General features: G+C 38.8%; 1 protein-coding gene across 1 annotated transcript; it reads right to left on the bottom strand.

Moving 5' to 3' along the window:
• Positions 1-1,156: 1,156 nt before the first annotated feature.
• LOC101480366 (nuclear factor 7, ovary-like) lies at positions 1,157-3,866 on the bottom strand. Its single transcript, XM_004548836.3, has 2 exons — positions 3,681-3,866; positions 1,157-3,577 (listed from the first exon to the last, which is right to left on the bottom strand). The coding sequence occupies exon 2, from the start codon at positions 3,558-3,560 to the stop codon at positions 2,172-2,174; it is 1,389 nt and encodes a 462-aa protein (XP_004548893.1). The 5' UTR covers positions 3,561-3,577; positions 3,681-3,866; the 3' UTR covers positions 1,157-2,171.
• Positions 3,867-16,225: the final 12,359 nt, after the last annotated feature.

Below are 16,225 nucleotides of genomic sequence, written 5' to 3' on the forward strand. Positions count from 1 at the left end.
ATAAAGGATCTTGAATATGGAGCTGCCAGGAAGGAAGAAAAGAAGAAGACCACAGTGGAGGTTCAAGGATGTAGTGGAGGAGGTCATGCTGAGTGTTGCAGTAGGGGCAGGTGATTCACTGAGGTGACCATTAACAGGAGCAGCTGAAAGATATAACTGCTCACTTTTACCAATCATCATTCACAAATACTGAATTTTCTGGTAACTGTTTTCTGCAGTTGATTGTGCAGTGTCAATCTCGTGCTGGTTTTTGACTACACAGAATCAACCTGATCAAAGCCCAGTTAAGATGGTTTAGGTTGCGGCCAGCAGTGGGTGACACAGTGTGTCATAAAACATTAAAACATGGATGTTGCATCTGGGAGGTCACAGCACGGGTGGAGTCGTACCTGACTGCTCTCTCAAGTCTGGCATGGTTGACCAGTATGAGCACAGAGCGCTCTGCCAAACGCCTTTTTTCCTACCACTCACCTACGTACAACTGCAAGAACTGGTGAAGCAAAAAATGAATAACGCTTCCAGTGTGTGTTAGTCAGAACTGTGAAATTGAGTAACACAACACAGCCAGTGTTGTATACACCCCTAAAGTTGCCATTGTCTGTTTACATTAAAGTCTTGTAAGCATGATTGATCAATGGGTAATGTTTAGTCTGTCACATCTCTCAGACATGTAAAGGGATGTAATAATTAGATGAGATACAATGACCACTGATTACCTTCATGTTCTTCATAATATAATGGAATGGAGAGTACACATTCTTTAGGACTCACGAAAGAAATCGTAATTAGAAACAATGAGAAACATTGCTTTGCCCTCCTCTGCATCTTCTCAGAGCTTTCCAAATTTATTTTGCTATGCCCCCAAGGTGGAACAAGTGCTGTAATTGGTGAGAACTGTCCCATTTACACACTTAGGCGCACAGCAGGAAGGAGGAAGCTGTTGTGATGTCGATAGCGATTACAGCTACAGGTTAAATCTCCTGAGCCGCAGATCGACCGAAGCTCTCTGCTGACTGTTGTCACCTTAAATGCAATCCGACAAGAATGAGCAGCAAAGGAGAGAAAGACAAAGTTTTACCATGCAGCTGCCACAGTTTGGTCTCTGCTGCTTTCTGTGCTAAGAGAATAAAAAAATGAAAGGAGTCATGTTCAGACAGTCAGCTGAAATCTGTTTCATCTGCACATCAGGTATTTATTTAATTTTGCATTATACATCATAACCAGATCACTGTTTACTTTGCAGCTTAACACAGACATAAACAAACCATAACATGTAGATTGATATTTAGCAATTTCAGGTCGAAGAAGTACGGTTACTTCCTTTAATACTTCCTTACATAAATAAAAGAGCAAAAGCATAAAGGGTCATATTTTTCTGATCACTCTTTGCATGCAAATAATTATCATGAGCACATCTATAATGATAAAAGCCCCATCCGTATATGAAGATCAACATTTGGGTAAAATAAATGAAGCTAAAAAACCTTTTACATGGAACATGACTAATGTACCCCTCTGCTGTTACACCCATTCTTTAAGCAAGAATGGTTTCCTGCTGTATGTAGCAGACTGCAGTGTGGCATAAGCGAGCCAGGTGGGGAACACTTTGACCACACATTGGTGGACATACATGCACATGACCAATAGAAATGCAGAGTGACAGGAGTGGGCATTTATAGCACACATAAAAACCATGAGTGATCATAAAAACTTTTTTGGGGGTCCCCTCAAACCTAGTAGTCAGTGCAGTGCATAATACATTTTATTGTGAAAGGGCTTTAATGCTGACATCCCTTAAACCTGCATTAATGGGTGCCAAACAAGTCGTCTTGCTGCGTCAGGAAAATAACCCTCTCACTAATTAAAAGAAATGAAATCTTATTATTGAATATAGCATAATGCTCCTTTTGCTTATTGGATAAGCAGAAGAAAATTGATGGAGTTTGTCATGTATTATATTATTAGGTTTGCTTCAGTCCACCAAACAATGATAGTTGTTACATCCTTATTTATAGAATCTATGGTACAATTGCAAGAGGTTCCTGACGGGTTACTGGTCGCACAGGATCAACAGCCAGGTCTACATTCTTTCTGCTGGGATCATTGCTAATCCATGAAGTGTGTCAAAGTGAAAGAAGAAAGATTATTGTCAACAACGACCATCACACACGTTACATAACTACATGGAGAGGACGTTGTGATATCTTTAGAGGGTGTGGATTCACTGAGTTAAAATATGGAAACTGTGTCTCAGTAAAAGTGTGTCTGAAGGTGTGTATGTGTGTGTCAGTATCAGGATCAGAGAATGACAGTTTTCCTTTGGCCCAGTCCAGATGAACTCTGATCCTCTGAAATCTCTTTCTTATTGAGAGAACAGTTGGGGGGCCGTCACTGGAGTTTGCTGTGTACTCACCATCACAGAAAACAAGTTTTAATAAGTTACATTTTTTGTCTTCACTGTTGGCAGATCTCGAAAAGACTCCTAGTGCCCAGACTGGACTGTCTCCAACTTCAGCATCCCAGCTGTGAATATCTGAGTTGAAGCCCTCAGAGCCGAGGACGGAAGGATAGAGATAAATCCTTTCAGGGTTTTCGGGAACCTTCTGTTTCCTTGCACGTCTCACACTGGTTAGATTTTCAGACAAGATGAGATCTGGATGAGCAGTGTTTGGATCCAAAATCACAGGAGTATATGAAATAATGTCCTTCATGTTGCTCCAGATGTTGAAGGACAAGTTACCCAGGTGTTCAGCAACATCAATCAGAGCACCTGAGACCAGTTGAGGAACATCAAGCACGGATAGCTGCTGGACTCTTTTCACTGCAGCTTTGTAGTTGTGTAGGAAAGAGATGTCTTCAGCTCTCACCTCCCTCTCTGTGGCTCTGATTGTGCCTGAAAGATCTGCAATCTTTCTGCTCAGAGTTTCAATCTTTACCTTCATCTTCTGACTCTTTTGCTTCTCTTCATCTTTTAGAGCAGCAATCCTGGCATCCTCTTCGTTTTGTAGAAACTGGCGAAGCCTCGTAAACTGCTGCTTAATCTGCTTTTCTGTCTCCTGGGTTTGAACACTAATGTGTTCTGCAGTTTGCACACATTTCCCTTTAACTTCCTCGTAGAGCTTCAGTTTCTCCTTTAAAGGCTTCAGACATTCCTGGAGCTCCTGTTTGTGAGTGTGCGCAGCTTCATTGATGGGGCTGAATCTGTGGTTGACGTGCACTGCTGAATCTCGACAGACAACACACGCTGGCTCCTGATGGTCCAGACAGAAGAGCCTGAGATTCTCAGAATGCACAGTGCAAAGTGTCTGGGAACCTCTTGAAGCTCTCTGATCTGTGTTCTGTAAATACGCCTCACATAGGTTCTTCAAAGCCAGGTTACGGGGTGGATTACTCTGTAAAGATATCGTCTTACAAACCGGACATTGCTTTATTGGTTTGTCAAGCCACCATCTCTGCAGACAGGCTTTACAAAAGCTGTGGCTGCATGACAAGATGACAGGATCTTCAAAGATGTCATGGCAGACGGGACAGGAGAGATGGTCTTCTGACTGTGTGGTCATTTTCTCTCTGAAAGACGCTTTAAGCAGAGCAGATACACAGATAAAAAAAATCTTAAAGTTCCTTTACCCACCTAATCTTTTTCCCCCCTCAATGACCTCCACAAACATTCTAGTACTCACAGTATCAGGAGCTCTTTTCTGCAGCTCGTTTCCAGAGCAGACTTCGTAGTTTATGCTGATAGTGAAAGTAATTAACTGTCAGTGTGTGTCTGTATTCTCTGCACAACTGCTCACATGAATCTGTGAATTCACTTTTATTGGTTGCCTCAGGTCGAGTAAGTCAGCAATGGGGTGGAGTTTTATTTCACCCTGTTGTTCTGGCTTTGTCCTTTTGCTGATGCTTTCACAGATGAGGAAACCCAGCTTTTGTGCTCTGGTACAACTGCAATGGTGGAAAAAAATCCCACTGATGATGCAGAGGCCTCAAAAATGCATAAAATCTCATGTATCAAATATGTTACACATCACAATAGATAGATGTATGTGTAATATTTCTTTGCTACGCTTCTTTCTACTTCCTGATACAAATATAGCACTTTCCATTTATTTTAAAGCTTTGAAAACATATATCTACAAATTTATTGTGCTGCTATAATATAAATAAAGCTGCCCTGCAGTATATAAATAATTAAAATGATCCACTTTATATACAAATTAATTAATTAATATGTTTGATCTGTTGTATTGTATAAGAGTATGCATGCTTTTAAGATTTTTTTTGCTTTAAGAGTACTTTTACTTTAGATACTTCAACTCTATTTTGATGCTAAAACATACTTTGACTTTACTACAAATATGAATTTTATTTATATTTATTCATATTTAATTTATAAATAAACTTATAATAAAACTATATTCTTATAAATAAACACTGCTGCTGTAATGGAATCTGAAGATTCATGTAAATTCATGCATTGAAACATTACGATTATTCTGACGGACAGTTGTTAGTTAAGATAGCTGTAATTGTAACTTGTGCATGTTCTGACTTTTCTATTCACTTGTAATTTAAACAAAGAGAACAATGCTCTCTTTACCTTGACTGTAGTAGATAAAGGGCAATGATTTGTCAGTTCGTCAGTTAGGGCTTGGTTACTGGTTACTCGGGACCAGCTGCCAACTCTACATTCTTTTAAGCTTCGCCTCTAGAGCATCTGTAATTTTACAAGCAGATTTACAAACTTAAACTACGTCCACAAGACCCGTTGACACCTTGTAATACAAAACATAACGTAAATAAGAAAAATATAATTAATCTGTCACACACCGAGACCTTTTTCAAATTCACTCTGGCTATAAACAAGTTACAAAACTCATTAGTTCTTAATAGGAAAGCATGCACTCCATAAACAACAACAACAGAATCTTGATTCTCTGCAGGGGCAAACTGAGTGTTGAATATTGTATTATAAATGACAATAATTCAAACAAATACATTCACCAAAGTGCCAACCCGCAGGTTTCATACAATATACGTCCTGTAGAGTCTTTCAGTGGTCACTTTTACATTACAGCAGCAACACAGCTAAAATTTAGCCTGACTATTGTTTGCTCTAGACCTTCACTTAGGAGAACTGCTGTCATCAGTTAATAAGAAATTTATTTCTGCAATAATGACTAATCCTCAGTACATGGGAGAACTTCTCAATCAGGTGAGCTACAATGGCAGCCAGCTGCTGATATTGTTGAAAGATTAAATGGCCTTTTACGATTTAAGGTTAATTTGGATAATAACTGTCACAGTCCTGGGTCTGCGACCCAGTGTTTTGAGTTTTGTACTATTATTGATCTTTGATTTCATCATAAGTTTTCACTGCTAGTGTCTTGGTTTCATTTTTCAGTATTTCCAGCTCCCTCGTTCTTTACTATATTATGACTTCTAGTCTTTAGGTTTTGATCATGTGCCTCCCCTGTGTTCTGTGTTATGTCTACACCTTCCTGTCCCACGTTTCAGGCCTCTGTGTTCTGTCTTCATTGTCATCCTTGCCTCCATGTTTGTGTGTTTCCTGCTTTACTTTGAAAGTCCATGTCCTATGTCAGTGTAATCTGTTTTGCTTCCTCCCGGTCTCTTCTTGTCTGATTAGTGTCAGCTGTGTCTCCCTGCTGTGTGGCATTTCCTCGTTTCCCTCTGTGTGTATATACTGTGCGTGTTGACCTCTGTTCCTCGGCAGATCGTCTGCGTTATCTCTGCATACCTCTGCTCATCATCCCATGTGTATCTCTCCAAGCGTTTCGAGGTTTCAGGTTTTCTGTAGTTCTATGTTTCCAGTTCCATGTCTAGCTGTCCCCAGTTTAGGTTTTCGTTAGTTGTTTTGAAGTGTTTTTGCATCCAACAATAAAGGCTAGCTTTTTGTTTATCCTGCCTCATCTCCGTGTGTCTGCGCTTGGGTCCTCACACGTTTTGCTTCACTAACCGTGGCAATAATTTTGATTATTAAAACAACTTGAAATAAAAAGTAATAATAATGTAAGCTTTAATAACATAAAACATGATGAAAGCTAAAACTAAAACTGTAACAGAAGCGAGAGCAAATGCCCTGCTTGCTGTTTTAATTAGCAACATCCTTTGAGCTGCATGTGTGACATTATGCATTTTATTGATATATTGTAGATTAAAGTAAGTTAACAGCAAAAACAACTGTGCTTATTATAATTTTTAATATACATGGCCAATATACAACAACAAATAACAACTTTCCATATTACAGTCACTCACCATATAACTGTCCTTGCTGATCCAAGATTGAGGCATTAATATCAGTACAATGTGATACGTGGGGAGCATGCATCATTAAGGCAAGATCAACAGTCATTCCCAGCTCCATACAGTGCTGTGAAAAAATATTTAACCCCTTCCTGATTTCTTAGTTTTTGCAAATAAGTCACTCTTAAATATTTCCTATCAGGAAACAAATTTTAATATTAGACAATAATAACCCAAGTAAATACAAATTGCAGTTTTAAATGATAATGTTATTTATTTAGAGGGGAAAAAACCTACCCAAAGCCACCTGGCCCTGTGTGAGAAAGCTATTTTTGGTTTCAACATTTAAGCTGAGTTTAATTTCACAACCCACACCCAGGCTGAATACTGCCGGACCTGTTGAATCAAGAAAGTATTTAAATTGAATTCACAACACTTTATTTTTATTCTTTTGATTCTATTAACTTGGCTTTGTATGATTTACAGTTTAATACGATCCTTATTTATCTCACACTGCTTCTTGTTTCAGGCCTTCAGTTCATCATTTTTCTGGAAAAATGGTGTTACCATGAAATAGACCGTCTTAACTACTGAGATTCTGGATTATAAAATATACAGGTTAGTGTTAGTGTTAAATTTAACACATAGAAAGTATCAAATGGAGAATTGTAGTCACCACTGATTGTCTTTGGTCCTACATACTAAACTGAATGGGAAAATCAGTAATTTCTCCCACTGAGAGTGTAGTGACAAAAGAGATTGTATGAGTGAGAATGTAAAAAGAGATGAAAAGTGAAACTGTCTAATTACTGTGAGATAAAACAGTGGATGACTTGCAGTCACATACGTTTATATTTCATATTGATCCACACTTATTCAAGTTCTTTGAAAATTCTACATTAAGTTCACGCCACATGGAAGATACCAGTCCTATTGTGCTAAAAGAAGTACAACAATAACACAGTAGAAATCTGTGATCAATACATGGTGCCTTAAACTGTTATTACAGTGTTGCTGTTCAAAGAAACCGGCTGCTGAGAAACCTTCCTTTCTTGGCTCGTATTATTATATTTCTCCTCCTCTGCTTATCTGTAAATAAAATGAAAAGATAATAGTAAAACAGAGAATTCAGACATTTTTTTTCTTTGCTTTCACTTAACCGCAACCAGGTGAGGCAGATGGCTGCCCTTCCTGATGTTTTTGAGCGGGATTTTTTTTAGGCTTTTTTTCCCATCAGTACTGCCTGACGGGTGCTTATAGAGGCTGGTTCGGCTTCTGTCTTTAATATTGTCAGGTCTATACTCACAATATTAAGTGCCCCAAGGACGACTGTAGTAATCTAGTGCCATAGAAATGTAAGTGAATTACATACTTAGTTATTAATCACACAGCATATGGACAGTGGGAGATTTGTGATGGGACATGTTGACCAAAAAAACTAAAATAAATTCACGTCCTGAAAAAACAACGACATTCTTTCTGATGCTTTGATTCTCTCTACTATATTTTTCTGAAACTTCAACAAAGATAAGAAGGTTTACTTTGCAATTTACACATAACAAATGATTATGTGAACTATGTTTTCCTCATATTTCTCTTTGGATTTCATTTCAAGTTGAAAAGCTTGAGAGCAAATTTAAAGAGCAACATTGTTGGAAATCTTGTGTATATCATGTAAACATTCATTCCTTATTAGCATGTTAGGACTGTTTGATAACTACCTTCACTTTACCCATCACCAGTGGCGTGCTGTGTGAAAGAAGTCTTTGGGAAGTGACTTCTGCCACATGCAGTGCTGCAGGTCTTGCTTATAAAAAAAGTAGTGTAAAGTGAAAGTACATTTCAACAGTATTTCAACAACAATTATTCATATTTCTCACAGCAAACTGGAGGTTTTTCTAATAATAACACAGTAATAAATAAAATAAGGTTAGCATTCAAACATAAAAAGAGCTTTTGAAAAGTTGTCTTGAAAAGTTAGTTGCCCTTTTCTTCTTTTTTTTCCTTAGCTACATTTCACATGTAAACCATTTCAGCTTTAACCCTCATTTTTTCTCTGTCTGTTTCTCTGACTCTGTCTGTTTCTTTGAACTTCTTCATCTGGTCTCCTCGCAGAGTTTTCTGTTTTCAGACATGCTCTAAACAAATTATTTAATTGGCTGAGGAGCATCACATGAGGTGAGTTCCAAAGCACAGAATTGGTTTGTGTGTGTACTGTGACTACTATAAATACAAAGGACAGATTAAGCCTTGTTGTAATTACGCTAAAAGTCACACTGTCACGGCCAGGGGGATCAGTGTCCAGCTGATCAGAGGTTTTTTTCTATCTTTCTCTCCAAACTTCCTCTCTCTCTCTCTCTCTCTCTCTCTCTCTCTCTCTCTCTCTCTCCTCTTCTCTATCGCCGGGTTCACGTTGTGGGTTCACGCCCTCGGTGAGAGGAAACACCTGAGTCTAATCAGGGCGGCTAGCATTTAAGCCAGGAGGCGACTGCTGTTCTTCGCTGGATTGTTGTCTGCCGCGCGTTAGTGAAAGTTAAGTCTACAGCTAAGCTAAGTCAAGTGTTTGAAAGTGAACTGTGTAACTAACCTCTTGGATTCCCTCCCTGTGTGATTCTTTGTGTCGAGTGTGGAAAAGTGAACCTGTGGCCGTGAGTGTGGAGAGTTTGGAGAACGCGTGACTACCCCCTTGGATTTCCCCAGAGCCCCGTCCTTCACTTAATTGTATATTGCACTGCCCTGCACTGCCTGTAAAGACACTAGGTGGATTCTGTAAATAAATTATTGTGTACAGCTGATTCTGGAGTCCCGCGCTTGAGTCCTCCCCGTCGAACCGTAACACGTACAGAGTAAAATAAATACGGTGCATCAAAATCTAGTAATAGGTCTGGATGGACCACAGTCCACCTGTTGGTGACCTAGGGTCTACGCTATCTACCCTGGTAGTGGGAAAATCTGGGAATTGTTTAGATAAACATCCACTGTTTGCAATTACCATATACAAATATGATGCTACACAACACAATATGATATGTCTTTTTCCTAGATCCTAATTACAGGGGAAGAAGAGCAAAGGTGCTCAGACCGCTCTGTCTCTAGTCAGTCCCTTTAACTCTTCTGGGTGAATATTGAGGCTTTTCTGAGAGACAGCTGAGAGACATTATCTCTATAATAAGTACGGATTCCCGAAATACCTCATCAGGAAGCATCCAAGTCAGACAAATGTACCTCATCAGTAGGCCCCTCAACAGGAGCTCTAGTCTGCGCCCCTTCTGAGTAACTGAGCTCCTCATCCTATCTTTAAGTGTGAGACAAGACACCTGCTCTGATAATTCGGTCAGTATCCACGGCACATGGCCGTCTGTGAGGTTAGGAAAGAACATCAACCAGTAAATCAACAGCACATGCCTTCAAGCTCAGCTTTCTCTGCACCATAACAGACTGTATATTATACAGTAACTGCACTGCTGGATGCTGCACCAATCAATCTGCCAAGCTTTCACTTTTCACTCGTTAACAAGACCCTGAAGTACGTGCTTCCTCCTGTGGCAGCAACCTGGACTCCACTCCTGCACTCCCCCTACTAAGAACCATGGTCTTGGACTCAAAGGTGGTAACACTCATCCCAGACATTATATTATATTATATTATATTATATTATATTATATTATATTATATTATATTATATTATATTATATTATATTATATTTGGGCTCATGTATCCATATTTTATCGCAATTGTATGGTGGCCCAGAGACTTCAAATGCACTGCATCTTAAAAAAAAACTACACAAAACAAGACACCAGACACAAAATCTCACAAAACACAATGCAAGTTTTGGGGAGACAATAACATGATGAATAATGAATAATGTCATCTACAAAATGACAAACTAAAAAATGCAAAGGACTGCACTGAGATACACTTAAAAGAAGCAGAGGCTTTTTCTGTGCCTTGAGGATGACAAAGATGCAAGGTAATATGTGTTTTATCACATTTTTCATGTAATAGTGTAGATACACGTTTGCTATTAGCCACTTACTGTTAGCTTGTCACTTCTGCAGCTGTTCTGTGACATTATTGTCTCCTCCAAAACAATTACGTTGTTCTTTATTAAACTTCCGTTGTGTTTTTGGATGCTTTTGCAGCCTTTTTACTACTGTGCGGTGGTGTTTTCTACTTGGTAGTGTTTTCTTAAGTTGCAGTGTGACCTCTTTGACCTCTCAAGGCCACTGTATATTTGTGTAAAAAGGTCTTTTCAAAGCTTATAGACATTTATCAGGAAGTACACACTCACATCTTAACCGAGTCTTTATTCTTCAAATCTACAACTGAAGAATGAAGACTCGGTTAAATACAATAGTAAAATACGAAAGAAAAAAATTAGTTTCAAAATTTTACATTTTTCCTGTTGTTCAGAAGTAATGCACATGTTCAAATGTGACCTAGATTAATGATAGTTATCCAACCTTAAAGTGTGATTATAAACACAAAACAATATCGTGCAGGATCAGCCTGATATTATTTGTATCCCACTGTAACTTTACTGTATAAAGAGCTAACATCTCCAAAATGTCAGGAGTAGTTAGTCATTACAAGAAGTGTTTGTGAACTAAAAATCAAGAATGTGGGATACTGTTTGAAGAACCCAGCCTGTGCTCCCGCTGACGGGAAAACCAATTCTGCAGGGGAGACCTACCTTGGCATTTGTGCAGGTGAAGCCAAAGGGAAGATATGCTTTTCCTGGATGATTGAGAATGCATCAAGACATGATAGCCTTTAGTTTTTGTACTTCTTATGCAATTGTATCCTCTTCTTTTTTACCTCTTTGTGGCACTTTCTTTGCTCTCCATCTTGTCCGCAGCCATTTCTGCATGTAGATAAATGCAGCCATCCTCATTCCTGACTGCTCAGTTGAATAATTTTCTTCTCCTTGGCCTTTATGTTGAGTGGGAGCTGTTACTCAGAACAAATGACATTTTAGGTCTCTGTTACTCAGGATGAAGAAATGAGTAGCAACTGGCTCTGTGAAACGAGATGGATCGCACAAGTCGATCAGTCAATCTGCTGGGTTCTGTTAACGAAAGAAAAATCCGATGCAAAATTTATTATAAATTTATTATTTAAATTATGTTAAGAAGAAACATGAATAATGAGTTTGTCTCAAAATAAACACAGAATATTAAAATGTCTTTGTGTGTATGTGTGTGTTAGAGAGAGACTGATTACCTGGAAGCTCTTACAGACAGAGGTGAAATAGAGGGCAGAATGCCTTTCTGGAACAACTAAAGAAAAGATGTAAAATGAGAAAGGATTTGACAGACAGACACAAAGAAAGAGACGAGAGAGACCAGATTGAAAAAAAAGACAAGAGAGAATATTTAAAAAAAGACATGAAGGCATGAAAGAAAACAAGTGTCAAGGTGAAGAGAAGAGAGCAGACAGCCTGCCAGTGACATTCACATCCAAGGCAACTGCTGCTTGCCCTTTTCAACAAGGCACACACACACACACACACACGCACACACACACACACGCACACAGACAGACACACACACACACACATACGCGAACACAGACAAACGCACGCACGCACGCACACACACACGTGTGCACACACACGCACGCAGATAAACACACACGCACACACACACATGCACGCACACACACATGCACACAGACAGACACAGACACACACACGCGCGCACACAGACAAACACACACATGCACGCACACACACACACGTGCGCACGCACGCAGATAAACACACACACACACACATGCTGTGAAGAAGGTGAAGATGTCTCAAATATGAAGGTTGACAATATGACATCCATCATATATGGATGTCATATGTGGTGGCTGTCGAGCAGCTACCTTCAAAAGTCAGGTGAGAAGTCTGTCACCGGTATCTGGTTGTCATATTTATGAGGAGGTAGTTGATTGTGACACTGCCCCCTGGTGATAGTAAACACCTGCACAGCTATGTGTAGGCTCTGATGCCGGCCCCTTAGTCACAATTTTTTCAGCCAGGAGTCTGTAGCTTGTGTACCATTATACACACTATTTGACTTTCTATTAAGAACTCCTTTTTAAGGTTAAAGAAATGATTGACTGCACTAAATCACCTTATAAATATGAATCCTTCTTGTGACAAATATTTATCCCAGCTTAAAAAGGATGACAAGCTGTTCTTTACAAGCATCCATATGAGACCAGCTGGGATTGACAGACCCATCTCACACTGTCATAATGTGCTGCATCACAGGACCAACTCCAAAGGACACCTTATACCGTTCACCTTCTTGAAACAGCAGGGGCATGGGCAATGTGGCAGTCTTTGCTTCTCTGGGAATAGGAACAGATTGGCTCCATATGAGATAAAATTCTGATTTGGGACCACAGACTGTTTATAAAAGATATCCTTTCCTGGTCTAAAAAGTTGGTGCAGTTTACTTTTCTGAGTTTGCATGTTTGGTTTCTTCTGAGTACTTGGGTAAAGTAAATAAGTAGTAAATAAGTCAAACTAAATAAGTAAAAGGTATCATGCAGCTTGTAGTATATAGTGCTTACATGGTTTGGAAGACCAAATATGTTCCATATAAATGCCAGTTCCTAAAAGGAAACCAATGCAAGAAAAGGCACGGTGAATTAAACCAGAGAAAACAAAATTGCTTTGAAAAAAAGGAAAGAAAATTAGAGCTATAACAGAGTAGTGTTTCAAACTAAAGATGTTGCAAACCTCCAAACTTATTTTTTGGGTCAGAGATTATAAACAGCCTTCTTTCCTGCTCTTTGTTTTGAATTTAATCTGATCATAGGTCGTCACCAATTCTTTGTCTTTTAAACCCTTTCCAGACATTGCTGGCAATTACATATGCAGTTTCTGCCAAGTTGGAAAACAAAACCTCTGATGTATAAGATCTTTATTTATTTTCATGGATCTATTTAATTTTATTTATGAAGTCAACTTATAATACTGGGGTGGCCTTAAAGTTCTTCTTCACAGAACAGAAGACATAAAGTCAGATTAAAAGTGAATGTAATAGAAAACAACTTAGAACAAATTGCAGGAAATGAGGTCGCTGTGTGTGTCTGCATGTGTTTGTGCAAGAAACATTATATTTATTTTCTGACCTCTTTATTCTGTGTCCTCGGGGCTAATGTCAGTATTCAGATCACACAAAGCCATGAAATAGATTCAAACTTAAACACTACATCTTAATCCACCATTTGTTTACCCAACTGAAAATGTGGAGCGTTTTCTACATTTCATACACACTAGACACACATGGCGAATACAGAAATGCTAAAGACATTGCACTCAGTTGTGTGATGGAACAGAGACTTTCAGGTCAGTTATTCAGCCATCCAAGATGAACTTTGCACAAAGTACAGTATATATATGTGTGAAAAACCATATATATATGGATATATATTGTGATTGTTCTGTGGTCTCAAAGGTACGGTGGCCCCTAGAGACAAAGCACGTACAAACTCCAAAACACGTACAAACTCCAAAACACTTGCAAACTCCAAAACACATGCAAATTCCAAAACACAACGGAAGTGCTCCAGGACGCTAGGGGCAGTGTTGAGCTCGATTTGCAAAATAAACGGCAAGTTTGTCTGTATGGGACGGTCTAGTCTCCGTCGCGCTTCCCAGGTTGCCTAGCAACCATGATACTAACCGCTGGAAACGTGTCATACAACTTGGTTTGACAGAAATGAGGGAGAACATATTTTGTTCATTTGTTTGTTTGTTTCTACAAGAGCTTTGTGTGGTTTGATAAGTATCTGAGGCTGAGACCACAGGACAGTAAAACATGAGTTTTGGGCTTCATTTCTGTACTGAACAGTTATTTCAAGATTAGTTAGTAAATAACAATTAGCTGATGTTGTTCATGAGACTAAAGTCATATCACTTTGGTAATGTAAATATAATATGGCCAATATTATAGTTATTATATTAATCATTATTAGCTATTACAGCAGTGAACATGAACTCTGTGTCAAATACTGAGCTTCAGTACAGATTCAAGTTGCAGTTATGTCTTATCACCTTAAATCTTCACTCAAAGACAAGTATCTTTGGCAGTGTATATATAGGTGTATCATATATAAGAGACAAATGTTGTTTCTTCAGTATGTTGGCATTACTAAATTTGGCTCATTGCTTACATATATTTATAAAAAGAAAATGTACAAGCTGTGATAACTGTGTCTGATAAAATGAAGAGTAGACTGATATATGAAATATTCCTTTATTGGGTGAGAAAATCAGACCATGTCATAACTGCTTTAAGTCATACAGAATAGATATCAGAGCCTTAAACAGGCTGGCTTCTGCTAAATGGGTCAAACTGGGCAGAAAGTATACAAACACATAACATCCTTATAGAATATGATGTAACACTATAGATCAACTTACCTCAGAATATATAAAGCATATAAACAATTACAGCAATATGATGCAACAAACACAGCAGTGCTACTAATCCAAAATACTCAAAGCTTCATAGAACTGAAACAAACATTTATTTTTAGGTCCATTCTGCTGCTCAAAAGCTCAACACTGCCCCTAGCGTCCTGGAGCACTTCCGTTGTGTTTTGGAATTTGCATGTGTTTTTGAGTTTGCAAGTGTTTTGGATTTTGCAAGTGTTTTGGAGTTTGTACGTGTTTTGGAGTTTGCATGTGTTTTTTAGTTTGCAAGTGTTTTGGATTTTGCAAGTGTTTTTTAGTTTGTACGTGTTTTGGATTTTGCAAGTGTTTTGGAGTTTGTATGTGTTTTGGAATTTGCATGTGCTTTGGAGTTTGCAAGTGTTTTGGAGTTTGTACGTGCTTTGTCTCTAGGGGCCACCGTACAAAGGTGCCTACAGGACTACATTTATAGTAAAAACAATTTATAGATTTTAAGGCTGGTCCACCAATGAATTAATGCATGCAGAAGTTGCATTACCAGCAAAAAACAGCAAAAAACATATGAAGTGCACTCCAGGGTCCCTGGAAACAATTAAGCTAGGTGGCTCATAAATATTTACATATAAATGTGTTAATAATTTCTGTTTAAATGCTTTCCTGAGATTATTTTCAGGCTGACTTAAAATATTTCCCTCTGCTGTTACTGCAGCTTACTGCAACTTTTGCATATGTGTCCATACGAGGCAAAGTGCAAAATGGACATGGTCAACAGCGTGTCTATTACACGCTTTTACCATGCAATATGCAACAAAAATATAATGGACTCTATGTTCTGACACCTTTCTATCAGAACCAGCACGAACACTTCTAGCAATTTGAATTCCAATAGTTCACCCTTACCTTCCAATGACCCCGTCGCCCTTCATTGGACCACTTTTATAGATATTGACTAATACAGACCAGAAACACCACACAAGAACTGCAGTTTTGGAGATGTCTAGAGATCTTAACTTGGCCCTTGTCAGCGTTGCTCAAATCCATACACTTTCCCATTTTCCTGCTTCTAACACATCAACTTTGAGCACAAAAACTAACAAGTGCCATGATAAAGAGGACGAGCTAATCAGAGCCTCATGTCTATAATATGACATACCCCTCCTAATGCTACATCTCTGCGGTGGCAACCTCCCACACCAGATGAATGCATTCTGACACCCCCTAATAACTAGGAATGGATTGAGAACACACAGAAAGCCAGCGGCACTATCCTGACCTCCAGCCTCACAAAATCCAATCTGATAGAGCATTTGCACAAAGCCTAATCTATGGATCTGATTTCACAGCTGTTACAGCTCGCTCAAAAGACCACAACACTGATTTAGAGCCAAAGAAACGCCATTTACTAACAATAAAGGAATAAAAAATGTCACGTTTGAGGAATGAGGAGAGGCAGGGGAAAGGAATGAGAGACTAAGTACAGGAAGAACCAACTTACCAAGCAACCGACAGCAGAAGACACAAAGACACAAGGGAATTGGAAG

The sequence above is a fragment of the Maylandia zebra genome, linkage group LG5, assembly GCF_041146795.1.
Source record: "Maylandia zebra isolate NMK-2024a linkage group LG5, Mzebra_GT3a, whole genome shotgun sequence".
Taxonomy (NCBI): domain Eukaryota; kingdom Metazoa; phylum Chordata; class Actinopteri; order Cichliformes; family Cichlidae; genus Maylandia; species Maylandia zebra.